The sequence below is a fragment of the Monodon monoceros genome, unplaced genomic scaffold (assembly GCF_005190385.1).
Source record: "Monodon monoceros isolate NGI ecotype Baffin Bay Population unplaced genomic scaffold, NGI_Narwhal_1 Super_Scaffold_3, whole genome shotgun sequence".
NCBI lineage: Eukaryota > Metazoa > Chordata > Mammalia > Artiodactyla > Monodontidae > Monodon > Monodon monoceros.
The window spans coordinates 16,703,115-16,730,165 of NW_021703780.1; the positions used below are offsets into that span (position 1 = coordinate 16,703,115).

At 42.3% G+C, this 27,051-nt stretch overlaps 1 protein-coding gene across 2 annotated transcripts in view; it reads right to left on the reverse strand.

The window, feature by feature from the left end:
• Positions 1-26,766, reverse strand: part of MBOAT1 (membrane bound O-acyltransferase domain containing 1) — a 113,168-nt gene extending 86,402 nt beyond the window's left edge. Inside the window, exon 1 of one of the 2 annotated variants that reach the window (XM_029243732.1) lies at positions 26,466-26,766. In XM_029243732.1, the coding sequence (XP_029099565.1) occupies positions 26,466-26,561 (96 nt within the window). In that variant the 5' untranslated portion in view covers positions 26,562-26,766. Of the gene's footprint in view, positions 1-23,710; positions 23,762-26,465 lie in introns of those variants that run through there. The other variant, XM_029243733.1, reaches the window with a different exon arrangement.
• Between the last annotated feature and the right edge of the window lie 285 nt (positions 26,767-27,051).

Below are 27,051 nucleotides of genomic sequence, written 5' to 3' on the forward strand. Positions count from 1 at the left end.
ACCACTGCAACAAAAAGAATAAAATACCTAGGAATAAACCTATCTACGGAGACAAAAGACCTGTATGCAGAAAATTATAAGACACTGATGAAAGAAATTAAAGATGATACAAACAGATGGCGAGATATACCATGTTCTTGGATTGGAAGAATCAACATTGTGAAAATGACTATACTACCCAAAGCAATCTACAGATTCAATGCAATCCCTATCGAAGTACAAATGGCATTTTTCACAGAACTAGAACAAAAAATTTCACAATTTGTATGGAAACACAAAAGAAAGACCCCGAATAGCCAAAGCAATCTTGAGAAAGAAACACGGAGCTGGAGGAATTAGGCTCTCAGACTTCAGACTATACTACAAAGCTTCAGTAATCAAGACAGTATGGTACTGGCACAAAAACAGAAATATAGATCAATGGAACAGGATAGAAAGCCCAGAGATAAACCCACGCACATATGGTCATCTTACCTTTGATAAAGGAGGCAAGAATATACAGTGGAGAAAAGACAGCCTCTTCAACAAGTGATGCTGGGAAAACTGGACAGCTACATGTAAAAGAATGAAATTAGAACACTCCCTAACATAAAAATAAACTCAAAATGGGTTAAAAACCTAAATGTAAGGCCAGACACTATAAAATTCTTAGAGAAAAACATAGGCAGAACACTCTATGACATAAATCACAGCAAGATCCTTTTTGACCCACCTCCTAGAGAAATGGAAATAAAAACAGAAATAAACAAATGGGAACTAATGAAACTTAAAAGTTTTTGCATAGCAAAGGAAACCATAAACAAGATGAAAAGGCAACCCTCAGAATGGGAGAAAATATTTGCAAATGAAGCAACTGACAAAGGATTAATCTCCAAAATTTACAAGCAGCTCATGCAGCTCAATATCAAAAAACACAAACAACCCAATCCAAAAATGGGCAGAAAACCTAAACAGACATTTCTCCAAAGAAGATATACAGATTGCCAACAAACACATGAAAGGATGCTCAACATCACTAATCATTAGAGAAATGCAAATCAAAACTACAATGAGGTATCACCTCACACCGGTCAGAATGGCCATCATCAAAAAATCTACAAAGAGTAAATGCTGGAGAGGGTGTGAAGAAAAGGGAACCCTCTTGCACTGTTGGTGGGAATGTAAATTGATACCGCCCCTATGGAGAATTGTATGGAGGTTCCTTAAAAAACTAAAAAGAGAATTACCATATGACCCAGCAATCCCACTACTGGGCATATACCCTGAGAAAACCATAATTCAAAGAGTCATGTACCACAATGTTCACTGCAGCTCTATTTATAACAGCCAGGACATGGAAGCAACCTAAGTGTCCATCGACAGATGAATGGATAAAGAAGATGTGGCACATATATACAATGGAATATTACTCAGCCACAAAAAGAAATGAAATTGAGTTATTTGTAGGGAGGTGGATAGACCTAGAGACTGTCATACAGAGTGAAGTAAGTCAGAAAGAGAAAAATAAATACCATATGCTAACACATATATATGGAATCTAAAAAAAAAAAAAAGGTTCTGAAGAACCTAGGTGCAGGACAGGAATAAAGACGCAGAAGTAGAGAATGGACTTGAGGACACGGGGAGGTGGAAGGGTAAGGTGGGACGAAGTGAGAGAGTGGCATGGACATATATACACTACTAAATGTAAAACAGATAGCTAGTGGGAAGCAGCCGCATAGCACAGGGAGATCAGCTCGGTGCTTTGCCACCACCTAGAGGGATGGGATAGGGAGGGTGGGAGGGAGACGCAAGAGGGAGGAGTACAGGGATATATGTATACGTATAGCTGACTCACTTTGTTATAAAGCAGAAACTAACACACCAGTGTAAAGCAATTATACTCTAATAAAGGTGTTAAAAAAAAAAAGACGTGGTACATGTATACAATGGAATATTACTCAGCCATTAAAAAGAATGAAATAATGCCATTTGTAGCAATATGGATGGACCTGGAGATTATTATACTAAGTGAAGTAAGTCAGACAGAGAAAGACAAATATCATATCACTTATATGCATTATCTAAAAAAATGATACAAATGAATTGTTATAAAACAGAAACAGACTTAGAGAAGGAACTTATGGTTACTGGGGGGAAGGGGGGATAGACTGGGAGTTTGGGATTGACATGTATACAGTGCTATATTTAAAATAGATAACCAACAAGGACCTACTATGTAACACTGAGAACTCTGCTCAATATTCTGTAATAACCTAAATAGGAAAAGAATTTGAAAAAGAATAGATACATGTATAACTGAATCACTTTGCTGTATACCTGAAACTAACACAACATTGTTAATCAACTATACTCCAACATAAAATAAAACATTTTTTTAAAAATGCAGGGAGGGTTAGCCAATTGCCCTCACAGGGAGTTAATACCAGCTCTGACTCCCTGCCTTTAACTACTATTGTACATCAATAAATGATTGGGAGGAAGGAAATGTGGGGAAGAGGGCTGGAGTTTGCCGGAAGCTTCCATACAGTGCTTATCTGTATCTGACTCATCTCACTTAGCATAATGCCCTCAAGGTTCATCGACGTTGTCACAAATGGCAAGACTTCCTTTTTTGGTGGGGGTGGGGGGCAGGGAGGGCTGGATAATATTCTATTGTACACGTACAAACCACACTTTCTTTATCCATTCATCTGTCATTGGACACAGGTTGTTTCCATGTCTTGGCTATTGTGAATAATGCTGCAGTGAAAATGGGGATGCAGATATCTCTTCGAGATAGGATCTCATTTCCTCTGTAAACATACCCAGAAGTGGGATTGCTCAATCATACAGTGATTCTATTTTTAGTTTTGGGAGGAACCTCCACATTGTTTTTCATAGTGGCTGTACCAACAAGTGTTCCATCTTCAGTGACGCTTCTAGCATGCCTGTTCCTACTGCCCTCATTCTCCAGGTCCAACCACTTACAAATCCACGTGTCCTGAGTTTCACCACCCTTCCTACAGCCTAGGGTAAGGGAATGAGAAACAGAAAGAGAGGCAATAGTGTGACCCTGTGTAGAATAGATAAGCACTTGCTCTTTGAAGCAAGTTTGCCGGGCAAGTTCTTCCCTGGCTGGCTGCCGGGCCTGAATCTGGAGGGTCAATGAGGCCAGACTGAAATGCCATCACTTTGAACCAGAGCCCTGGCGGAACCTTTGAAGAAGTAGCACAGATCAGAATATTCCATTAAAGGTACACCTTGGACAATGTAAAGGCCTTTTAACTCTATCTGAGTCTGGGACTTAAGAAAACCACATGAGAAAGAGAACATCGACTTCTGAAAGTAAATAAACTAACCAGAAATTCAGAAGAAAAAACATAGAACCTTGAGTTATTCCCAATGACTAATTTCTAGTTAATTAAACAAGTTCTACACTCTGACATGTGGAAAGCAAAGCATAAGCCACTCAGTTTTAAGCAAAACCTGCAGCCTGTAAATATGGTTATAAAACTATTTACCAAGTTGGTTGGAAACATTTATTTCAAACCTAAACACCTTTGGGATAAAAATACCTTCCTATGTTTTTCCGCTAAAACATCTTGGACCGTCACAACTTGTTCATTCAGATACGAATATAACGTCCTTCTGAGACATAAGAGAGGATTCCCAAGCTTCCTGGAATGTTTAAACACCGACCAACAGCAACTCTGTGTGCAATGACCATGTAATACAGAGGTCTAGCCTTCTCACCATGGCCACATTTTATTAATTCTGAAGATATGAACAAAATAGTAAGCATGCCATATAGGAAAGAGCATCAATTTTGGTGTCAGACAACCAGTTCTGCCACTAGCTAGCTAGGGTGTCCTTGGACAAGTGATCTAATCTTAATGAGCCTAGATCTGCTTGTCTTTAAAATGAGGAAGGGAAAAAAATAATTGTTAGGATAATTCTGAAAATTCCATAACAAAATATAGGGATCACATCTCGTACAAGCACCTAAATGGCTCTTCCACAGTTTATGGGGAGTGTTCTCCGGGGCAAATGTCTACTATGGTTCCATAGAGCTCACTTTCTTCTTCCCACTTCCCCTACAAAAATAGTTCCAAATTCTTATTTTACAAATTTAAAACAATTTACAACACCAGAAGAGGTTCAGCAATCTCTACCTTCGGCAAGAAGGAAGAAAAGAGAGTCTCGGCACTAAGAGTTAGACTCCTGGATTAATTAATGTGAAAGAATAAGCAGAAAAAGAAGAATTTCCATAAGTCAGGTCAAGAAAGGAAGAAACTTAGCGCACTGGTTTTCTACCTAAGTTTAAAAGTGAAATGGGAACACTATACAGGCGTACCTCGTCTGGTGGCACTGCACTTTCCTGTGCTTTGCAGATAATGTTTTTTACGAATTGAAGGTCTGTGGCAACCCTGTGTAGTCAGATGACGGTTAGCATTTTTTAGCAATAAGGTATTCTTTAATTAAGGTGGGCACAGTGGTTTTTTTAGACATAATGCTATTGCACATTTAACAGACTATAGCATAGTGTAAATATAACTTTTACATGCACCGGGAAACCAGAAAAAATTGCTATATTGAGATACTCGCTTTATTGCAGTGGTCTGGAACTGAACCCCCAAGATATCTGAGGTCTGCCTGTGTGAGGCGTAAGAGGCAACCCTGTGAACCTGGAAGAGCACCTAGAGAAAAGGACTCCACGGTGCTCAGAAATGCCTTGGAATCTTTGTGGGAACAAGACACAGCAGGCTAAGAACAGTAAACAACCAAACACATATCCACACCTACAAACGCCAGCCCAGCCTTAGAAATAGCAAGGTGCCTGATCACCATGGAAGACTTGACATCCCTAAGTGGCCAAAAATTCAGAACAAGCCCCCAGAGAAGTAAAGGCTCAGACAAACCTTCAGACAATATGCAAAGTATTTATGCTCCAGAAAGGCATGCTTCCTCTTAAATGACTCCTAGCATCCCAGGCAGATCCTGAAGTGTAGACTGAGTCTGGTTTTTTTCCTTCCAGTTTTATTGAGATATTATTGACATACAGCACTGAAGAAGTTTCAGGTGTACCACATAATGATATGACTTACGTACATCATGAACAACTATCACAGTAAGTTTAGTGAATATCCATCATCTCTTATAGATACAAAATGAAAGAAACAAAGATTTTCCTTGTGATGAGCAATCTTAGGATTTACTCACTTAACAGCTTTCACATATAACGTACAGCAGTGTTCATTCTATTTATCATGTGGTACATTGCATCCCTAGTACTTATTTGTCTTACAGCTGGAAGTTTGTAACCTTTGACCACCTTCATCCAGTTCCGCCTCTTTCCACCCCCTGCTTCTGGTAACAACAAATCTGATCTCTTTCTCTATGAGATCGTTTGTTTGCTTTTGAAGTGTAATTGACCTATCACACTATGCTAGCTCCATTTACACCATAATAATTCGATGTTTCTATACATTTCAAAATGATCAGCACAAAGAGTCTAGTTATATCACCATACAGTGATATTACATAGCTATTGACTATATTCCCCATTCTGTAAAATTTATACCTGTAACTCATTTTTGGTTACTGTAACTTTTTTTTTTAAACATCTTCATTGGAGTATAATTGCTTTACAATGGTGTGTTAGTTTCTGCTGTATAACAAAGTGAATCAGCTATACGTACACATATATTCCCATATCCCCTCCCTCTTGCATCTCCCTCCCACCCTCCCTATCCCACCCCTCTAGGTGGTCACAAAGCACCGAGCTGATCTCCCTGTGCTATGCGGCTGCTTCCCACTAGCTATCTATTTTACATTTGGTAGTGTATATATGTCCATGCTACTCTCTCACTTCGTCCCAGCTTACCCTTCCCACTTCCCATGTCCTCAAGTCCATTCTCTACGTCTGCGTCTTTATTCCTGTCCTGCCCCTAGGTTCTTCAGAACCTTTTTTTTTTTTTTTAGATTCCATATATATGTGTTAGAACTGGAAGTTTGTATTTCTTAATCTCCCTCACCTATTTCTTTTCTCCCTCCACTACCCTCCCCTCTGGCAACCACTTGTTTGTTCTCTGTATCTATAACTCTGTTCTGTTTTGCTATGTTTGGTCATTTGTTTTGTTTTTTAGATTCCACATATAAGTGAAATCACACAGTATTTATCTTTCTCTGTCTGACTTATTTCACTTAGCGTAATACCCTCTAGGTATACCCATGTTGTCACAAATGGCAAGATTACATTATTTTCATGGCTGAGTAATATTCCATTGTGTATATATACCATATCTTCTTTATCCATTCATCTATTGATAGGCACTTAGGTCACTTCCATATCTTGGCTATTGTAAATAATGTTGCAGTGAACATAAGGGTGCATATATCTTTTCTAATTAGTGTTTTTGTTTTCTCTGAGTAAATAGCCAGGAGAGGAATTGCTGGATTATATAATTCTATTTTTAATTTTTTGAGGAATCTCCATACTGTTTTCCATGATGACTGCACCGGTTTATATTCCCACTAACAGTGCAGAAGGGCTCTCTTTTCTCTACATCCTTGTCAATACTTGTTAATTGTTGTCTTTCTGAAATAGCCATTCTGACAGGGGTGAGGTTGTATCTCACTGTGGTTTTGATTTGCATTTCCCTGGTGATTAGTGATGTTGAACATCCTTTCATGTACCTGTTGGCCATCTGTATGTCTTTTTTGGGAAAATGTCTATGCAGATTGTCTGCCCCCCCATTTTTGGGACCCAAACAGGGATGTGAACATCTGCTTATTTTTTAATCAGGTTGTTTGGTTTTTTGACATTGAGTTTTCTGAGTTCTTTGTATATTTTGGTTACTAACCCCTTATCAGATATACTGCTTGTAAATGTCATCCCCAATTCATTAGGTGACCTTTTTGTGTGGTTGATAGTTTTCTTCAATGTGAAAAAGCTTTTTTTTTTTTTTTTTTTTTTTTTTGTGGTACGCGGGCCTCTCACTGTTGTGGCCTCTCCCATTGCGGAGCACAGGCTCCAGACGCGCAGGCTCAGCAGCCATGGCTCACGGGCCCAGCCACTCCACGGCATGTGGGATCTTCCCGGACCGGGGCACGAACCCGTGTCCCCTGCATCAGCAGGCAGACTCTCAACCACTGCGCCACCAGGGAAGCCCTAAAAAGCTTTTTAGTTTGATGTAGTCCCGTATGTTTTCATTTTTGTTTCCCTTGCCTGAGGAGACATATCAAAAAAAATATTGCCTAAGACCGATGTCAAAGAGCTTACTGCTTATGTTTTCTTCTAGAAGTTTTATGGTTTCAGATCTTACATTTAAGTCTTTGATCCATTTTCAATTTTTTTGTGTGCACGGTGAGAGAGAGTAGTCTAGTTTGATTCTTGTGCATGAAGCTGTCCAAAATTCCCAACACCATTTATTGAAGAGGCTGTCTTTTCCCCATTGTAAATTCTTACCTCCTTTGTCATAATTTCCCATTTAAGTGTGGGCTCATTTCTGGGCTCTCTATTCTGTTCCATTAATCTGTGTGTCTGGTTTTGTGCCAATATCATACTATTTTAATTACTGTAGCTCTGTAGTATAGTTTGAAATCAGGGAACATGACCTTCAGCTTTGTTCTTCTTTCTCAAGATTGTTTTGGCTATTCAGGACCTTTTGTTTTTCCATACAAATTTTAGAATTATTTGTTCTAGTTCTATGAAAAATGTCATTGGTTTTTTGACAGAGATGGCATTAAATCTGTAGACTGCACTGGGGAGTATGGTCATTTTAACAATATTAATTCTTCCAATCCATGAGCACAGTATATCTTTCCATCTGCTTGTGTCATATTCAATTTCTTTCAGCAGTGTATTACAGTTTTTCAAGTACAAGTCTTTTTCCTCCTAAATCTAACCAAGTTAGATTTATTTTTAGGTATTTTATTCTTTTTGATGCAATTATAAATGGGATTAATTTTGTAATTTTTCTTTCTGATAGTTCATTGTTAGTATGTAGAAATGCAACAGATTTCTGTATATTAATTGTATCCTGCAATTTTACTAAATTCATTAATGAACTCTAGTAGTTTTTGGTGGTGTCTTTAGGATTTTCTATGTAGAGTATCATGTCATCTGTAGTGTCAGTTTTACTTCTTCCTTTTCAATTTGGATTCCTTTTATTTCTTTTTCTTATCTAATTGCTGTGGCTAAGACTTCTAATAGTAGTTGAATAAAAGTGCAAGCATGGGCAGCCTTGTCTTGATCTTAGAGGAAATGCTTTCAGCTTTTCACCATTGAGTATGATGTTAGCTGTGGGCTTGTCATATATGGCCTTTATTATTTTGAGGTATGTTCCCTCTATACCCACTTTGTTGAGAGTTTTTATCATAAATGAATGTTGACTTTGTCATAAGCTTTCTCTGCATCTATTAGGATGATCATATGATTTTTTTTTTTTTTTTTGGCAGCACCGCATGGCATGCAGGGTCCCAGTTCCCCAACCAGGGATCAAACCATTGCCCACTGTAGTGGAAGCACGGAGTCCCAACCACTGGACCACCAATGAGTCCCAATCATATGATTTTTATTCTTCAGTTAATGTGGTGTATCATACTGATTGATTTGTGAATATTGAACCATATTGTACCCCTTGGATAAATCCGATTTGATCATGCCACTCCCTTCTTGCCTGTAACTTGTGTTTCCCTTGATGCTTTTAAGATTCTCTCTTTATCTTTAATTTTTGCCATTTTAATTACAATGTCTCTTGATGTAGTCCTCTTTGGGTTGATCCTATTTGGGACTCTGTGTGCTTCCTGGATCTGAATATATGTTTCCTTTCTCAGGTTAGGGAAGTTTTCAGTTATTATGTCTTCAAATATGTTCTCTGCCCCTTTCTCTTTCTCTTCTCTTTCTGGGACCAGTAAAATGTGAATGTTAGTATGCTTGATGCTGTCCTGGAAGTCTCTTAACCTGTCCTCATTTCTTTTTATTCTTTTTTTCTGTTTTCCTTCACTGATTTCCACTACTCTGTCTCCCTGCTCGCTGATGTAGGTCGATTCTTTAGACTCCCTCAGTCTTAGACTGGGACTTCTTAGGAAATTCTGACTCAGAAAGATCAGGGGTGGGGCCTAGGAATCCGTGTTTAAAGTGTTGCCCAGGTGATTCTGATGGTGACCACTGTAAACAAGGACAACTTGAGCCACCTCATGACACCTTATGTCCTTAGGATGCCTTAAGTCCTTATGATACTTTGAGCCCCGTCCCACCCTTTTGATGGTTCCCATCTACTCGGCTCTTTCTGAAGAACAAATGCTGATAAATCTGTTTTCACGTGTTCATCCAGGTATTCTTCAGTCAAATGAAGAACCAAAGCCAAGGCTATTCAGGAGGAGCACCCCATGCTTCTTCCTGTCTCCATCTTGAAGTGATTCAGGCCCACACCCACCCTTCCAGGTGCAGAGGGGACCTTGTCTCCGTGTCCTCAGCTGACCATGTGCTGGATCCTGTCCCCTCTCACACTTAACCCACTCTGCATCAAGTTTCTGTCAACTTCTTCTCCACAGGTTTTGTGATTTCTTCACTTCTGTCTTCAGATATGGATAACTCCCCTCTTTTTTTTCTTTTTTTTTGCGGTACGCGGGCCTCTCACTGCTGCGGCCTCTCCCGCTGCAGAGCACAGGCTCCGGACGCGCAGGCTCAGCAGCCATGGCTCACCGGCCCAGCCGCTCTGCAGCATGTGGGATCTTCCCGGACCGGGGCACGAACCCGTGTCCCCTGCATCAGCAGGCGGACTCTCAACCACTGTGCCACCAGGGAAGCCCTCCCCTCTATCTTTAAAACCGAAAACAAACCTCCCCTTGGCCCTTCCTGCCATTGTCTCATCTCTCTTCTTCAAAGCCATCAGATTCCTCTTATGAATGGTCTACACATATGTCCATTTCTTCCCTAAACACTGTATCATTTTCCCTCTTCACCACTTCTCTAAAACTGCCTTCTCCACCATCCCAAACAATATTTTTCTCAAAAATTTCAACCCTCCTCCTCCCTTGAGGGCCCTGCAACACCCCTCCCACCCTCACCCATTTCTGTGCTACTAAATTACCTTCCTAATGCTGCGCTCTCTCTGGGCTCCTCCACAGGCATTCAATGGGGAGTGTTCACCAGAACAAGTCTCTGCTGTGGTCTCATCTCATTTCCGCCCTCAGTGAGTTTGTTCCTTTTCCTGGTTTCATTCACCCCACCCCAACCCATGCCAATGACTTCCAAATCTCCATCTCCCCAGCTCTGATCTCTCATGCCTCACACTGCCTTCAGGGCATTTCTTTTTTGAAATCCTGCTCTCATCTTAATATGGCTCAAGCAGAAGTCATTAGTTCACCTCTTAGTCAACCTCTGTTTCCAGTTTCTCCATTTCTGTCAGAAGAAGTTCCGTTCACCAAGACACTCTTATACTCCCCTCTGCAACCCCATTGGCTTTATGCCTGGCAGAGCCCCAAAATAACCACCAGACAACCTGATATTTTGCACAATTATTTCATTCCTTTGGGTCTTGAAGATCTTTCCTTTTAATGTTTTTAAATACCCGAATACTATGTTTGCTTAAGAAAACACAGATGTAAAAAATTTAAAGTTTCCTTTATCCTCTGCAGCAATCGGGGTGACTGTTAAGAGGGTCAAGGTCACTGTGACCACTAGCTACACGTTGGTGACTATCATTCCAAAACCAGATAGATAAATAGATGAAAGAGAGAGCATTTTTAGTTTTTTTAATTTAAACAGGACATGGGATCATAATATACATACTGTTCTTCAACTTGCTCTTTTCACTCAATATGATGAATATCTTTCCATCTGACTTTATTTTCTCTAACACTTGTATATAATTCCACAGCTAGAGTATACCATAATTCAATCTAACTATTCCTCTACTGCTTAACATTTAGGGATCTTTCTATCTTTAAATGCCCATCGAGAAAGGTCACTCTTTAAACCACTGACTTACTTGTCAATTAATACTAAAACTAGGATCACTGTGGACTGACAGCTAGATAAAGAAAGAACTCAGGGCAAGCAGGGAGGGACATCAGGAAGGAAGGGAGTAGACCCTGACAATAGGAGTCATCACCACACAGCCTCTGCTTGAATACTGCCTGGGATGGGGGACTCATGAACTCCAATGATGATCAATTATTTTATCTACACAACTCTCATTAATAAGAAATTTCTGACAATTGAAACCTACCTTGCTAAAGTTTCCATCCCTTGAGTTTAATTCTGCAGAGGACACATCATAATTATATTCTTCAAATATCTGAAAACTACTATTATATCCTATCTAAGGCTTTTCTTCTTTAAGTTAAACACCTCTTCTTCCTTCTGTAATCCTCCTCATAGGAACTAGGTTCAAAATCTCTCACCTTCCCTCTCACCTTATCTGATTCCAACACAGGTAATGTTTACCTGATAAAAAGAGTCATTCCTATGCGAGATTCTTTCTCACTTCCTGGGTTCACTAAGTTTACTAATGTTTCAGCTTGGATCCCCACCTTCCCATTTCACTACAGTCAAAAAAAAAAGTTTTCTTTCCAGCTGTCACCCCTTTCTTTACTCACTGCCTTCTTCTGCCCCATCTTTTCTGCCTTGAAGTATGAAATTCCTTCATCCCATAGAATCCCCAAAGTCGAGTCTTTTCTTACTCTTCACCAGATTCTAACTGAAAACCCAACTTCCCCTCCAAATGCCACTACACTCACCTCACCTAAGCTCAGTGCTATGACATAAGCATTTTTCCCTATGAGCTTCAAAAATGTGACGAAGGTGGTGATGGGGAAATGATAGCAAACAACATCCACATAATTACTGAGCAGTTTACTAAAATCTTCCCTATGGATCACCTGCCTCATTTGAAATACACAAACACCCCTAATGTATATATATTAGCTCATTTTACAAATAAGGAATCAGGCTCTGAAAGGTTAAATAGCTTGTCCAAGGTCACACATCTACAAAAGACTGGCTCTAAGCCTAGAACCCAGCTCTTCCAAGTCTATTCCAGCATTGCCCCTACTATGTTAGAGCAAGGTAAGTTCACAGGACAGAACCCAGAAGGAAACACAAACATTCATTACACAGCCTGGGTCTAAAATTTAGTCACTTTTTACAGCTTGCACTCCATAATGCCTTGAGAAGATTTTCGCGTGAATTCTTGTGGCTTAAGCAATATACACTCAGAATGGTCCGGCTGAATGGACAACTGAGATGCAGAATAGCATTTCTGCGGTCAAAATAATGAGGAAATATCTCATTGAGCAATGGTAAATGCCTGGAGAGTTTTGTCCAGGGGTGGTTCTGCTGTTTGATGTTACAGGGAGAGAAATATTTATCTTACTAAACAACTATTCATTCATGAAGATTACCGGATGGATTCAGGATGAACCAAAAGTCCTTTATATCTTTACTGAAAGTGACTTAGATGCATGCAATGATTTTAATAAATCTGACTTTAAAGTAAAGCACAGACACATACCAGTGTAACTGTGTGCTTTCTTTCCATTCTTCTGACTCGAAAATTCTCTAAAAGCACGCTGGTCCCAATGTTCACAGACATAGCACAACTAACAATCCTTGATTTAAAATAAAAAGCATCATGTCTTAAATAAAATTTATTTTTCAGAACAGTTTTAGATTTACAGAAAAATTGCAAAGATAATACAGAGAGTTCTCATATATCCTACAACGTATTTCCTTTATTATTAGCACCTTACATATAAAGGTTTCATCTGTCATAGTTAATGAACCAATATGGATACACTAGTATTAACTAAAGCCCATACTTTATTCAGATTTCCTTATTACCCAATGCCCTTTTTCTGCTCCAGGATCCCATCCAGGACACCACATTGCATTCACTTGTCATGTCTCCTGAGACTTCTCTTGGTTATGCCAATGGTTATACAACCTGGTGAATATACTAAAAAAAACACTGACTGGTACACTTGAAATGGGTGAATTGTAAGGTACAGAATCCTCGACTAGAAAGAGGACATTAGTGGAAAAATTGGTGAAATTCAAAAAGTCTGGAATTTATTTAATGATTTTCTATCAGTGTTGATGTTTGACTTTTGACAAGTGTACCTAACATTGAGGAAAACCGGGGGAGGCACATATAAAAACTGTCTGTACTACCAGTACCGTTTTTCTGTGAATTTTAAATTATTCCAAAATAAGTTTGTTTTTCTTTAATTACCATAGAATGTGATCTATTATTATGAAGCAAAGGGCAAACCTTAGATGAGGTGCAAGTCGCTTCTTGAAATATTGGTGAGACCCTTAGTATTTTCCCTCGAGCTAAAGAGGGATAATTACAAAATGACACAACAAAGGACTTCTCTGAGGCCATCAAGTTCAAGGCCTTCTTCAGGAAATGAGGCGCATCAGTGGCACACCCCATCCATGGTTACCTAACCGGCATTTTATGGTCCTCATTGATGGCTACTCCACAGTCTGTGGCTCTTGCCATCCTTTGTCAACTCTTTTACTCAAGTTCATTTCCTTTTTTGTTTAGGAACCTTCAGTCCAGTTGTTCTTAGAACCATTTTTCCTGCTCATTTCTAACTTCTCCATATCATCTAGAAACTCTGCAACAGAGAATCAAATCTCGACGCATATAACTCTAATAAATATTTGAGGGTTGCCAAGCACACAAGAGCTGGTTTTCCAGCTCTCCTAAAAACTTTTAAGTGGTCAATTTCTAAATCATTTTACAGCCCACTACCGTCTTTCTAATTCTCTCTGCAGTTTCCACTAGCTAAGATGCACAGTCATAATTCATTATTGGTTATGACAGTGAAATTGGGTCTCACCTGGTATCTTGATGAAATGATTACTTTTAGTTTATAGCCTTCTTTCACCCTTCTTTCAAACTAAGATAACAAAACTGGCCATCGGGTAAAGATATCTATGAAGGCTCTCAATACCTCAGTAGAAAGATAAACACATAAGTCAGCTTAAGTTTTGCAACTTAGGCTCACTATAAAACTGAGGTAAATGTTAACTCGATAAGGCTGAGGTTACAAAATAGTCCTTTATTATACTCTTTTTGTAAACTCCACCCCCAGACCCTACACATTAAGAAAATGAAAAATCTTCTTGTTCTTCCCTCCACAATGTGTAGAAAACAGCTCTCTGAGTAGAATTTCATATACAAATTGATTTGCTTCCCTTTTGTTCAGTAACCTGCAGGCAGGTTAACACTTACTGTTTGGAGATGAATGGCGATTCTCTTTTGGAACTGAGAAGGGAGGAAAACCAGCTCAACATCTCTAGTAAACAAGAAACAGAAGCTCTTTTTCACACGGTCTTATTTCCATTGTAAAGCACACAAATTCCTAAGGCGTTCTGACCTTGCTCTAACGAGGAGGTGGAAGAAGAGAGATTCCAGAGCCCTGAAGGTCAATTCGCTTCAGCCAACATGCATGGAAATGCACTCATTTCACTGGGAGAAACAAGAAAGGAAAATATACAGATACAATCCTTTTAGCTACATCCACTGAAAAGTAAAAAGAGAAAGAAAAGGCCTTGGAGGGGGGCCTTTACCCTCAAGAAGTGTTTCTTTACAATCTAAAACCAAGCCTTCCTTGCTACTGTTGAAGATCTTGGAATCACAGAATTTTAGAGCTGCACTGGGCTTAAAGAGCATCATTTCCAGCAGACGGAGAGACCAAAACTTCCGCTGACACCGGGTCAGTGGGAGGCAGAACCATTTTCATCCCTGGGGCACAAGGGAAAGGGAATCTTTAACGTCCTCATGCCTAAGTCCAGAGTGTACGCTCTCCCTCCCAGGGAAACTGGAGGCAAAGCCCATCTTCTGCTCGCCCTGAGCTCAGTGCTCATCCCGCCGCCCCACCTGCCCCACTGAACGTGGTCCCCATGTTCTCCATGTTCCTGGGGACCATGCCAATGTGGGAGACCCCTCCCCAAACTCATCACCCACCCCCACCAGCGTCTTTCAGCGTCTGCTAAAGGACAAGGCCGTTCCTGGAAGCAGAGAAGCAGAACTCTCAGAAAAGGCAGAAAGGAAGTCAACGTCACAAGAACTCTGTAGATGCAGATATGAATCAATCCCTAAGAGACACTGTTAAGTTTTTTTAAAAAGGCGAAGAGTGGAAGAACCGTACACTCTCGTTTGTGTCAGAAAAGACAAAAAGATTCTGTGTACATGGCTGCCTCGCCTACCTCTGGCCACCAGCGCGGAGCGGATCTGAGCAGCTGCAAACTGGGGGCGGGGCGTGAGGGGGGTGTGCGCCACAGGGACTGACCTTTCATTATGCCCCCTTTTCTGCCTTGCGGTTTGATACTAAGTACATAAGCTACCCAGTCAGAAAACTCACTTTTTTAAACTGTATTTATACAAAATAAAAACCAAAAAAATTCATCAAACACAAAACATTACAGATAAATAAATATTTAAAATAAATGAAATTAAATTTTTAAAAAGACAGAGCAAAAAATGATGCCAGGGATAAAAAAAAAAAGTCTTTGGAGGAAAGAAGTCTCAACCCAGTGACACTCACAGTTAAACCGCTTCATAAAATTTCACAAAATGACTTTTGAATTTAGCAACTTCCTCTAGGCCTTAGCAACCTTGTGCTGTATACCTCTGCTGACTGTTTCAAATGAGAAGTACGGAATGATGAATGAGACAAAAATAGGGGTGGGGGAGACAACCACTCGTTTTTTAATTACTTGTTTGAAATAAGAAGTTAGAATTCCCTGAACAAAACTTTTCCAATGTACCCCTGCTCCTTTTTCAAATGAGGTTTTCAAACCCGAGCTTTGTGTTGTTGTTTTGGTAAATAGGCTGGAGAATGGAGTATCTGTAATAATATGATGGTTGCAAAATCCGCAGCACCGTCCCCCAGCCAGAAATCCTAACGCAACACTTAGAGCCCCTTTTATGCTGTGTGGACTTTCAAAACCATACTTCAAAAAATGATTAACCACTGATAACAAAGTTATAGGCAGAGCCCCACTATTATAAGGAAGTTGGTAAATGATTAACCGAGTGCCTATTTTTTGGCTAACTAAAACGGGTTAATGAGTTCATCTTGTGGCAGACGATCACATTTCTAAGCCCTATGGGATAGTGGGCTTTTAATAAAGCACATTTTTAACCCAAATAAACTACTTGAAGTTACTTTTCCCGCTGATTATTCTCTATCCTTCTGCTATCCTGGCAAAACTACTAGAAATTGTCATTAACAAGACTGCAGCAAGTTCTCCCTTTGTCTTGTTTACTGAAAGGGTTGACTTACTTAAAATAGAAAGCTTCTGAAAAGCATACAACCAAATACTGTTATTAAATTACACAGACTGAATTCTTTTTACAAGTTGCTGCTACAAAAAGATATTTCCAGATTGTATCTCCTTAGATATAATCTTTCCATGAAATTTTTCTTTATAAATGTAATTCAGAGGCTGTGCTTCAAAAACACTTGGGAGTACTTGGGTATACAGCACTTTCTATATGTAAGTGACTTGACTTCAAACTGCAAAAGGAAAACTGTACATGTTGTTCACACACACTTGAGACAACTGGTCCAAAAAAATGATATTAATATCTGCCTTTATAATGGTAAGTAATGCATCTATCAACTCCACGTAATGAAAACGGGAATGGAGAATTTTATATTTAAACAACCCAAGATTCACATTTAACTATCAGTAATTGGGCCATTAATTAACTCTCAAATCAGAAATTAGGCCTATTCGATCTGAAGTGTAGGGTCCAAATAATAAACAGGCCTAACCAGTTGGTAAAAAGAACCGGCTCCTAATTTATCATCACTTAGTCATCCATTCCAGTGCAAATTATGTAAATAAAATTCCACTTCAAGGGAACCAAGTTTATTTAGTTCTTACTTCGCACTAACAAGCATACCAAGATGACTAAGATTCAGCCTCACTCACTGCCCAAGAAGAAGGGTCATCTTTTCTCAGCCTCAGTACCTTTGCTCAGACAGCTTCCTCTTCCTGGCATATTCTGCCTGTCCCACCTGGCCTCACCCCTGCACTTTCCCCTTCTCCTTCTAAAGCAGCAGCTCCCAGGAAGCTCTCCTCACCTTCCCCAGGACAGGCCCAGGAGTGCTGAGGCCCACACGTACACATTTTCTGGAGCATTGAGCACACTGCTTTACAAGAGTTTACACGTAATAAAGTAATTTACCAAGTGCGTATTGGTTTGTCTCCTAGAAGGCAGAGATCCTAATTAATCTCTGTATCCCCCTTCTAGCCCAATATTTGGCATCCGGTACTCCATAAGCAACTACAGAGAGAAGCCTCTCAGAATCAGGCAGGGCAGCAATACGATAAATATCTGAGACATAAAGTAAGAGGCACCATGTGGGAGAAAAGAATGAAATATTGCCATTTGCAGCAACATGGATGGACCTAGCGTATATCCTACTAAGTGAAGTAAGTCAGACAAAGACAAATATTACATGATATCACTTATATATGGAACCTAAAAAATAATACCAATGCATTTATATACAAAACAGAAAGAGACTCACAGACATAGAAAACAAATTCATGGTTACCAATGGGGAAAGGGAGGGGGGAGGGATAAATTACAAGTATGGGATTAACAGATACAAACTACTATACATAAAATAGGTAAGCAACAAGGATGTACTGTATAGCACAGGGAATATATGTACTGTATATTCAATATATTGTAATAACCTACAATGGAATATACTCTGAAAAATATACATATAACTGAATCACTTTGCTATACAGCTGAAACTAGCATTGTAAATCAACTATATATTTCAATTTTTAAAAAAAGACAGAAACACACACATAACCAATATGCAGACAAGTAGATATGCATATACAAAGTCAATAAACATAATCTCTCCCACCAAAAAAAGAAGCACATAGAGTATGGAGAGAGTGTTATGGAGAAAAAAAGAAAATAAAATCGGATCCATTTGGCCCTGGGGGGGGGGGGGGGATGATCTATAAGGGGAGAGGAGAGAGCAAGGCCAGGGTTCCAGAGAGCAGACAGGAGGGGATGAAAAAGGAAATGAGGATGAGTATGAGGACTAATGTCAGGCAGAGGGAAAAGTGTGAGCAGAAGCTGGAAGGTGTGAACGACGCAGTGGATCTGAGGCACAGGAAAGAACTCATCCGCTGCGCTGATGGTACAGCGCCCAGGGAGGCAGTGGCTGGGATGCAGGGCAGTGACTACGAGCAAAGTCCGCAGAGGCAGTCCTGGGTTTGAGCCCTGCCCAGCTCCCACGCTGCCCACCCTCTTTGTGTGCAGCTCCAGGAAAGACCACAAGGCCCAGGGTCAGTCGCTGGCTGCGGCCTTACCAGGACTCTGGGCCCCCCGGGGACACCTCTACCTGCCAAGCACCCCGCCGCTCATCCCGGAGCCTCCTGTGCCCGGCATGCAGTCTTGCAGTCATGGGCTCCGAGGTCCTCCTCAAAGCCCTCAGTCTGCTCTGCTCCGGAAGCCTCGGTGTCTTCCCAGCTCTCTCCCTCCCTCTTAGCCTTGCGGGAGAACTGTCCGCCCCCAGGCGTCTGCTTTCCCATTTTACCACCACAAACGGCAAGGAAGGAGAGAGAAGAAAGTCACTGTTTTTCCAGATTCCCCTATTGCTGCTTTGGACCATTTTTCTTCCACCATCCTTCTGTCACTTAAGAATATACTTGTGGACTAAAAGATATAAGTGCTGTATAGAATCAGCCAATTATGTGAAAGTAGCGTATCTGCCTTTACTGTGTTTGTCATTAACCTGAATGGAAAGACCTTTAAAACTGACTTCTTTAGAAAGCATTTGAATGCATTTTGCTTGGTATTGTATTTATTCAATAGTGTTTAAGTAGTGCCAAGTGTGAACTGGGCCCTAGGATGGTGTCGGTTGGAGGGAACAGGGGGTGGTGGGACTGAAAGAACAGAGCAGGCTGACCCCCGCTCAACAGGCTCAGCTGCTGCCTCCCTTGATAAAGGGGCTAAGAGAGCTCTTCCAACTTCCTTTGAGAGGCACCGTCCTTCCAGCCAGGAAGTACCTCCCTCCAGACCCCACTCTGCGTCCTAACATTAAATGAGATGCGCCCTGGAGAGTGGCTGGCTGAGTGCCTAATAGCAGAGCCTGTCATACCCTCTCTGGTCCTTCTTCATTGTCAGGATCTACCAACCTACCTCCACATTCCTGGAGAGTTTAGGTACCACAGAGTCTTTCTCTCCACCTCACATCCTCAGTCACCTGGGCAGCTTCAATGTTTAGGACGATCAACCAAATCCCCCAGTTCCTCGGCTTGCTAAACCGAATCGACTTTCACCCCTTCTCCCATGACCACACCTTGACTTTTATCCTTGCCCAGGGAAGCTTCCCTAGGAATCTTCAGCTTAAATATCCTGGCCCCCGGCTCTCTCACTTCCCCTGCACCCGCCCCTCAAAGTCCCTCCAATCTCCAAATGTTTCCCTTTTCACTGCCATCACCTCCAGCCACTTGTCAGCATCTTTCAACACCCTTACTTCTTAACGTTCCAACAACCTTCCCTGCAAACGTCCAGCTATTTATTTTACTTTTGCTCCTACAAGGAGCTGCTGAAAGACAAATACCACATATTGGCACAAATCCTGAAATTTCTGATTTTCAGTGCGTTGATTATACTCAGCAACCCATTAAATTGACCCCAGGCCGCTCCTTCTCTGCTCCCCCATTAAGACTACTCTAAATATCCACTCATTGTCAAAAACCCCTGCTCCATCCCTGCATCCTTCAGCCATGACCTCCTGCCCCACTTCACAAAATGAAAATCCTTTCACATCTTAAACCCTTCAATGCCTTCCCTTGAATGGTAGTAATGCCTCTAAACTTCAGGTAGCACAAGAATCACCTGGGCAGCCCTGTCACTCGGATATGTATTTGGATTCACTAGGTCTGAGTCAAATCCCAGAAGCATATTTGGCAATAGATACTGATGACGGTCCATCCACCAAATGTGAGGAAAATTAGTCTATAACAGGGGTCTCAAACTCCAGTCCTCAGGCCAAATCCAGCCCTTGCCTGCTTTGTGTGGCCTGCATGTTAACTACATGTTTCTACATCTTTAAAGGGTTGGAAAAAAAATATCAAAAGAAGAAAATTTCACAACATGTGCAAATTACATAAAATTCAAATTTCAGTCCATAAATAAAGTTTCATGAGAACACAGCCAGGCCCAACGATTTACATATTGTCTATGGCTGCTCTCACCGCACAATGGCACGGTTGAGTCGTGCAACAAAGACTGTACTGCCTGCAAAGCCGAAAATATTTACTGTCTGGCCCTTTATAGAAATAGTTTGCTTCCCCCTGGTCTCTGCAGGGTGAAGTACAAACACCTCACCAGAGCCTCCCAGCTTCCTCATGATGTGACCCCTGCCTCCCTCCCCAACCTAGAGTCCCAAAATCTTCACAAGGGCAGCCTCACCAGCCACTTCAGTGGACTCCGTTCCTTGAACAAAGTGCACAGTTTCACACCTCCCCACCTCCGTATGTGCTGTTCTTTCTACCCACTTTGCCTGACAAATACCTCTTCGGCCTTCAAGACCCAGTTCGTGGTCCTCCCCACCTGTGAGATGCTCTCTGACAACCACACCTCACCCGCCTCCACTGCGCTTAATTAATTTGTATCCCATTTATCTGCATACAGCAGTGGTTCTCAAATTTTGGGGCATCCCAGCACCACCGAGAGGGCTCATGAAATCCCCCGCTGGATGGGTCTGTGCCCAGAGCAGCAGACAGGGTGCCAGGCAGAGAATAACTTTTCTAACAAGTTTCAAGGCTGATGCTGCAGGTCCAGGCACCACACAGGAGCAACATTGGTTGACTTCTGTGTCCCCACCCCACCCAACAATGAGTTTTTCGAGGATGGACCCTATTTTATTCATGTTTGAATGATAACAGCCTCACCCAGTCCCAGGAATTCCTGGAACATGGCAGAAACTCAGTATTTGCTGTTTGTAGTCTAACCAAATGATGCTCCTCCCATAAGCCAATGATTTCACTATCAGACAGTGAAAGGGAAATTAAGTGGGGAGAGGAGACCTAGCCTTGTAGGCCAAAAAAATGAATGAAGTGGCTCTCTGCAGGATGGACATTCTGTGACCTGCCATATGCATCCTGAGCCGGGGTCAGCTGGAAAGCCCCAGGGTGGAGAGTAGATTGTTCAAGTCAGAAACCCAAGAGTACAGCCTGGAGGCAGCACCAACAGGCGGAACGTTCGGTAGAGGACCCTCCCCACCCGTCCCACAAAGATCCATCTCTCTCCACTTTAAAAACAGAAGATTCTGTATCAAAGTCTGATCATGTATATCGTCAGCATTGGCATATATTGCTACTAATGATAAGCATTTGTTGAGCACGCTACTACTTGCTTGGAATACCAGGATAGATAAAACCTAGACTTCAAGGAGACTTTAAATTAGTTTGAAACTCAGTATTATAAACCAGGCAGGATACCTAACAAAATAAGGTAACATTTTGTGTCAAGTGTCAAATATAAACCGTGTCAAAGGTAAACAGTAAGTTCCACAAGAGTCCAAGGTGTCCTGTGGCTTTCCCTTCTCTGTTCCACTAAGGTACCACCTACAAACCTCTATTAGTACCTACATAGGTCTGTGAGGACACAGCACTTCTATAGGTCTTTTGTCTCCTCCATGGGCGTATAAACTCTTCAAGGATAGAAACCTTGATTTTTTTTTTTTTAAGCCCTATATTTCTAAGACGTGACCAAGTCCCTGGTACTACTAGTGTTAAATAAATATTTAATTGATTTAATAATGACTGTGGAATGTGAGCTGAGCTTTTAACCAAGGGCAAGACTTAGATAAGAAGAGAAAATTGAGGGTTGGGCTTTCCAAGAATAGGCAAAAGAACCAACCAGGTGACTGAAAGCTCCAGGCAGGTACAGAAACTGTGGTCAGAGGCCCCGGTGGAGTCATCAAAACCCACTGCTGATATCACCATAAGTCGAGAGGGTCAGGCCTTCAGAGCTGGTCTTCACTGATCTTGCCTTTTAAACTGTAACACAAGCTTACATAAATAGGCCTAAACCTGGACTGCTTTAATCTCAAAAATCATTTCCTGGCACTCAGAGTTCCCCACCACCAAATTGCAAATTCCTTAAAGCCAGGAATTCCTCCTCTTGCACACTCCTAGGATATGACCGTGTACCACACAAATTAGGAACGTCGGTATTACCGCGTCTATCCTGGTAGCTGAGTCAATTTCGCAAACTTCGAAGGCTGGGATAGTTTAAAGACAGATCATGCCATACCCCACGACCAAAACCGAGTGGAGAGGGCATGAGCAGATGATTTAAACAAAAAATCAAACAAAAGAGTCATCCTCAGTTCTTTGCCCGAGCTCCACATCTGCTCGAAAGAAACTCATTCTAGAAACGCAGTTTTCATCAAACTCATCTGTGAGGCACCTGTGAAGGCCCCTAAGTCATCCATTTCCTATACTCTGGATCTGAACTGCTGTGCTCTAGTCTCTAATTAAATAAGATGATTTTGCATTTAACATCTTGAGGAGGAGGCCAGGCTAGTAAAAGTCCCTGGAGACTAAAACCATAGACTTTTCCTGAGTATAGTCACAATTGCACACAGGCTCCCCCCATAAGCTAACAGAACAGATAAATGGAAGAATCAGATGAAAAATAATTAAAGACAGCCACTATGGAGAATAGTATGGAGGTTCCTTAAAAAACTAAAAATAGAGCTACCATATATACGATCCAGCAATCCCTCTCCTGAGTATATATCCAGAGAAAACCATAATTTGAAAAGATACATGCAACCCCAATGTTCACTGCAGCACTATTTACAATAGCCAGGACATGGAAGCAACCTAAATGCCCATCGACAGATGAATGGTTAAAGAAGATGTGGTGCATATATACAATGGAATATTACTCGGCCATAAAAAAAAAAATGAAATAATGCCATCTGCAGCAACATGAATAGACCTAGAGATGGTCATACTGAGTGAAGTAAGTCAGACAAAGACAAATATCATATGATATCGCTTATATGTGGAGTCTAAAAATAATGGTACAAATGAACCTATTTACAAGACAGAGTCACAGATATAGAAAACAAACATGGTTACCAGGGGGAAAGGGTTGGGGGAGGGATAAATTGGGAGATTGGGACTGACATATACACGCTACTATTTATAAAATAGATAACTAATAATGACCTACTGTATAGCAGAGGGAACTCTACTCAATATTCTGTAATAACCTATATGGGAAAATAACCTAAGAAAGAGTAGATATATGTATATGTATAACTGATTCACTTTGCTGTACACCTGAAACTAACATAACATTTAAATCAACTGTACTCCAGTAAAAATATTTTAAAAAAGAGTTCTTCACTCACATAGTAGAATGCTCAACAGATATTTCAGGTTTTGCAAATAATAAACAACTTGACACAGGGAGACCCAGAAGCCAAAGACATTCTCACAAGAGCAATCAATACAGAAATTAAAAATATACGTGTGAAATGTTAAGACATTAAGGATTCACTATCTTTAAGTGGCATATGAAGAACCACTTGGACAACTTGAAGTATATGTTTTATCACTGTTAGCAAATCGAAGGCCAATAAAAAGTCACTCTTTAATGGGCCAGGAGCAAACATGTATCAAGGACTGGGCTCTTACCCTAGGACTGTCCTCCAGACCTGGCTCCACTTTTCTCTTCCCAATTTTGTGCCCCAGGGGGAGCCCCTGCAGACCACATCGCCCAGGTGCCCCAGGCCAGCCACCCACTGGGGGCCACTGCAAGAGATGGAAGGGGGCTTCCCTGGTGGCGCAGTGGTTGAGAGTCCGCCTGCCGATGCAGGGGACACGGGTTCGTGCCCCAGTCCGGGAAGATCCCACATGCCGCGGAGCAGCTGGGCCCGTGAGCCATGGCCGCTGAGCCTGTGCGTCCGGAGCCTGTGCTCCGCAGCGGGAGAGGCCACAGCAGTGAGAGGCCCGCGTACTGCAAGAAAAAAGAGATGGAAGGGCCAGGAGATGGGGAGCAGAAGGGCTGAGGTTCTCTCTCCTGTATCTCTCTCCCCCCTGTATCCTGGCAAGAGGACTTTCTTCCCTTTCCCTTGCCCAGGTCTTGGTACCTGAACATCCTTTATTGGTTCCCTTAATGCCACCCACACCTCTCTAAGTAGTTCATCAAAGTTTCTTCATTGCCATCCATTGAGTTGAATTGTTTCCTGCCAGGACCCTGTCTGATACAAGGACTGTAGGGCATTTTATATCTATATAAAATGTCTCGGCTCCAAAATGTAGGTCTTTTTGTTGTCTCCCATTTTACATGTGAAGACTCTGAGGCTCCAGGAGGGTAGAATACCAGCCAGCAGTCATAAAGGAAGTTTTCTGGCAGAGCACAAATTGCTCCCAAGTCAGTCTAACAACTAAAAAGCCCCTGAAAGTGCGAGGGAGAAAAACACATCAAGCTTCCAAACTCTCAAGCCACAGTTTAGCCTCAAACCACATTATTTATGGTTTGGGATTCTCCCTCGGCCTGAAATGAGCCAGCTGGGGCATTGCCCTTTAAGTGCTTCTTCCACTGAGAGTCACTTAGATTTGACCCTGCTGGAGGGCAGTGGGGTTTCCTAAGATCTAAGAGATCACAGGTGCTCCTTCCTTGCCTATCTCCCACATTTTTCCTTCAGTTCATCCCAGAAATCCCTTCCTTCCAGCCTTAAACATCCCACAGGCTCTCTTGTTCTTTTTTATAAATTAAAACCAGAATTCCTTTGCCAGAAATCCAGGAGATGGAGGATGAGGGTGGATGCAGTTACAAAGCACTTAATAACATCATCCTAGGCACCTCTCAGTCGTCAATCTCTGGGATTCGTTAACAATCTAACTCTTTCCATACAAAAAACCTCCCTGGATTCCTCTTCTCTGTAGCTGTGCTGAATTGCTGAAAATGGAAAATGCAATTAAAATAAATTGTGATGGAGAGTAGAGGGGTAAGTACCAATGAACTCCCCTGAAGGAAATTCAGCTCTGAGTTATATTTCATTTCAGGGCTAAAGAATTTGCTATTATTTCTGCCTTTGCAGGTCCCTGGCGGTCACTACACTCTCACTACAAGAACAGGCGTTAGCAGCTGATACCTCTCCCAATTTCCTGACCGTCTGGATTTTACAATTGATGGCCCACAGTCAGATCAGGTGGAGTTCTGAGTCAGATCCTCAGAGGGAGCCAGGTGGAAGGGTGGCTCAGTAAACAGCATCTGAATACGGGAAACATCTAGGTCTCACTTCCTCATTGCTGAGGGAATGTGAGTGGAAAGAGCAGCAGGTATACTCTTGTTTGAAGGAAAGAAGAATTTTTTAAAAGATCACTAGTGGGCCGTCCTCCAGCATGCCTTACCCAATTCCATTTAAATAACATACAGCTGACCCTTGAACTACATAGGGGTTAATCTGTCTATAATTTACTGTTGGCCCCTTGTATCTGTGGTTCCTCGGAAACTGTGGATTCAAGCAACCTCGGATGGTACAGTACTGTAGTATTTTCTACTGAAAAATATACACATATTAAGTGGGCCCATGCAGTTCAAACCCGTGTTGTTCGCGGGTCAACTGTATATTTATTGACTCACTGCTAAATACAGGGCCTATCTAGCCTGCAGCACCTAAGGAGACAAGAAAAGGGGTTAAGATAGCCTCAGCCCTCGGGAAAATTTCTTACCTGGAATTACTGTTGTTTGCTACCATTTTCAGTTTTAATGGTAGCAGACAGTTGCTGGACAGTCCAAATACCTGCAACAGTGCCTCTCTTCTCCCACTAACCTGTCCTACTAGGGAGCCTGGACCCCCGAGGGTAGACTGACTGAATAACCTAAGGCCCTCGGAAAACCACAGCATCCTGTGTCCCTCCTCCCTTGACGATGTTGATCACAGGTGGTACAAAATAACTGTCAACCCGACTTCACAAGCCTCACTGCAGAAAACCCAGGTCTCTCATTCAAAAGCTACTTTTGCATATAGGCTTTTGCATATAGATCACTCAGGTTCAGTTTCTAAGTAGTTTCATCTAACTTAAAAATAATAAAGACTTGACTACACTGATGATAGAAACACTTGAGTCATTTATCAGAATGTTTTAGCCCTGGGTTACAGGAAACGAGGAAACCCAAAACTTCAAACAAAACAAAAAAGTTTATTCGAACCTTCTGTGCAAGGTATACCAATTTTTTTCACACTTACAGGAGAAAAACATCAATTTAAAACCAACAAACAAAACTCCACCTGTCTAGTTCGTAGCAGTGAAATCTGCTATGGGGGCGGGGACGGAGGTAGATAACATCCCCACCAACACCCCCGCAGGCTTCACGCCCGCTCCGGCTCAGGGAGGGTTCCCGCGCTCCCGCCCCAGCCGCGGGCCGCCCGCCCGCCGTTACCTGGTCCAGAGGGATGCCCAGGAGCTCGCTGAGCGGATGCAGACAGGTGGAGCCCGTGGTGCGGTAGGAGAGGCTGGGAGGAGGCTCTGCTGCCATCCTGCATCTTCGGGAGGCGGCAGCCCCGGCCCCAGGCCGCGCCACCCCGCTCGGCGTCCTCCCGCCCGAGTGCGCGCGGGTGGCTGTCCCGAGGGCCGCGCGGCCGCCTGGCTCGCGGGGACCGAGCGGCGAGCCGGAGGACGCGACCCAGCGCAAACTCTCAGGGCGCAAACTTGGCGTTGGCGCAGTGACCGCGGGCGCGGCAGGAGGGCTGCGGCCGAGAGCGTTTGCTTCCCGCTCCCCTCCTCTCGCCGCTCATTGGCCCGGCCGCCCGGGACTGCCCGGGAGGAGGGAGGAAGGGAGGGAGGAAAAGTGGGGACTCGGAGACCGGCCCTCGAGCGCCACCCGGGCCGCCCGGCCCGGGCCAACCCGAGAGGGAAAGCGACGACAAGGACGCCGCCGCCTAGCCCGGCGCCTGATGGCGCGCGGCCCCGGGGGCGGGAGGATCCTCTGCTCTTACTTCGCCCGAGCTCCCCATCCTCCCTCCCCG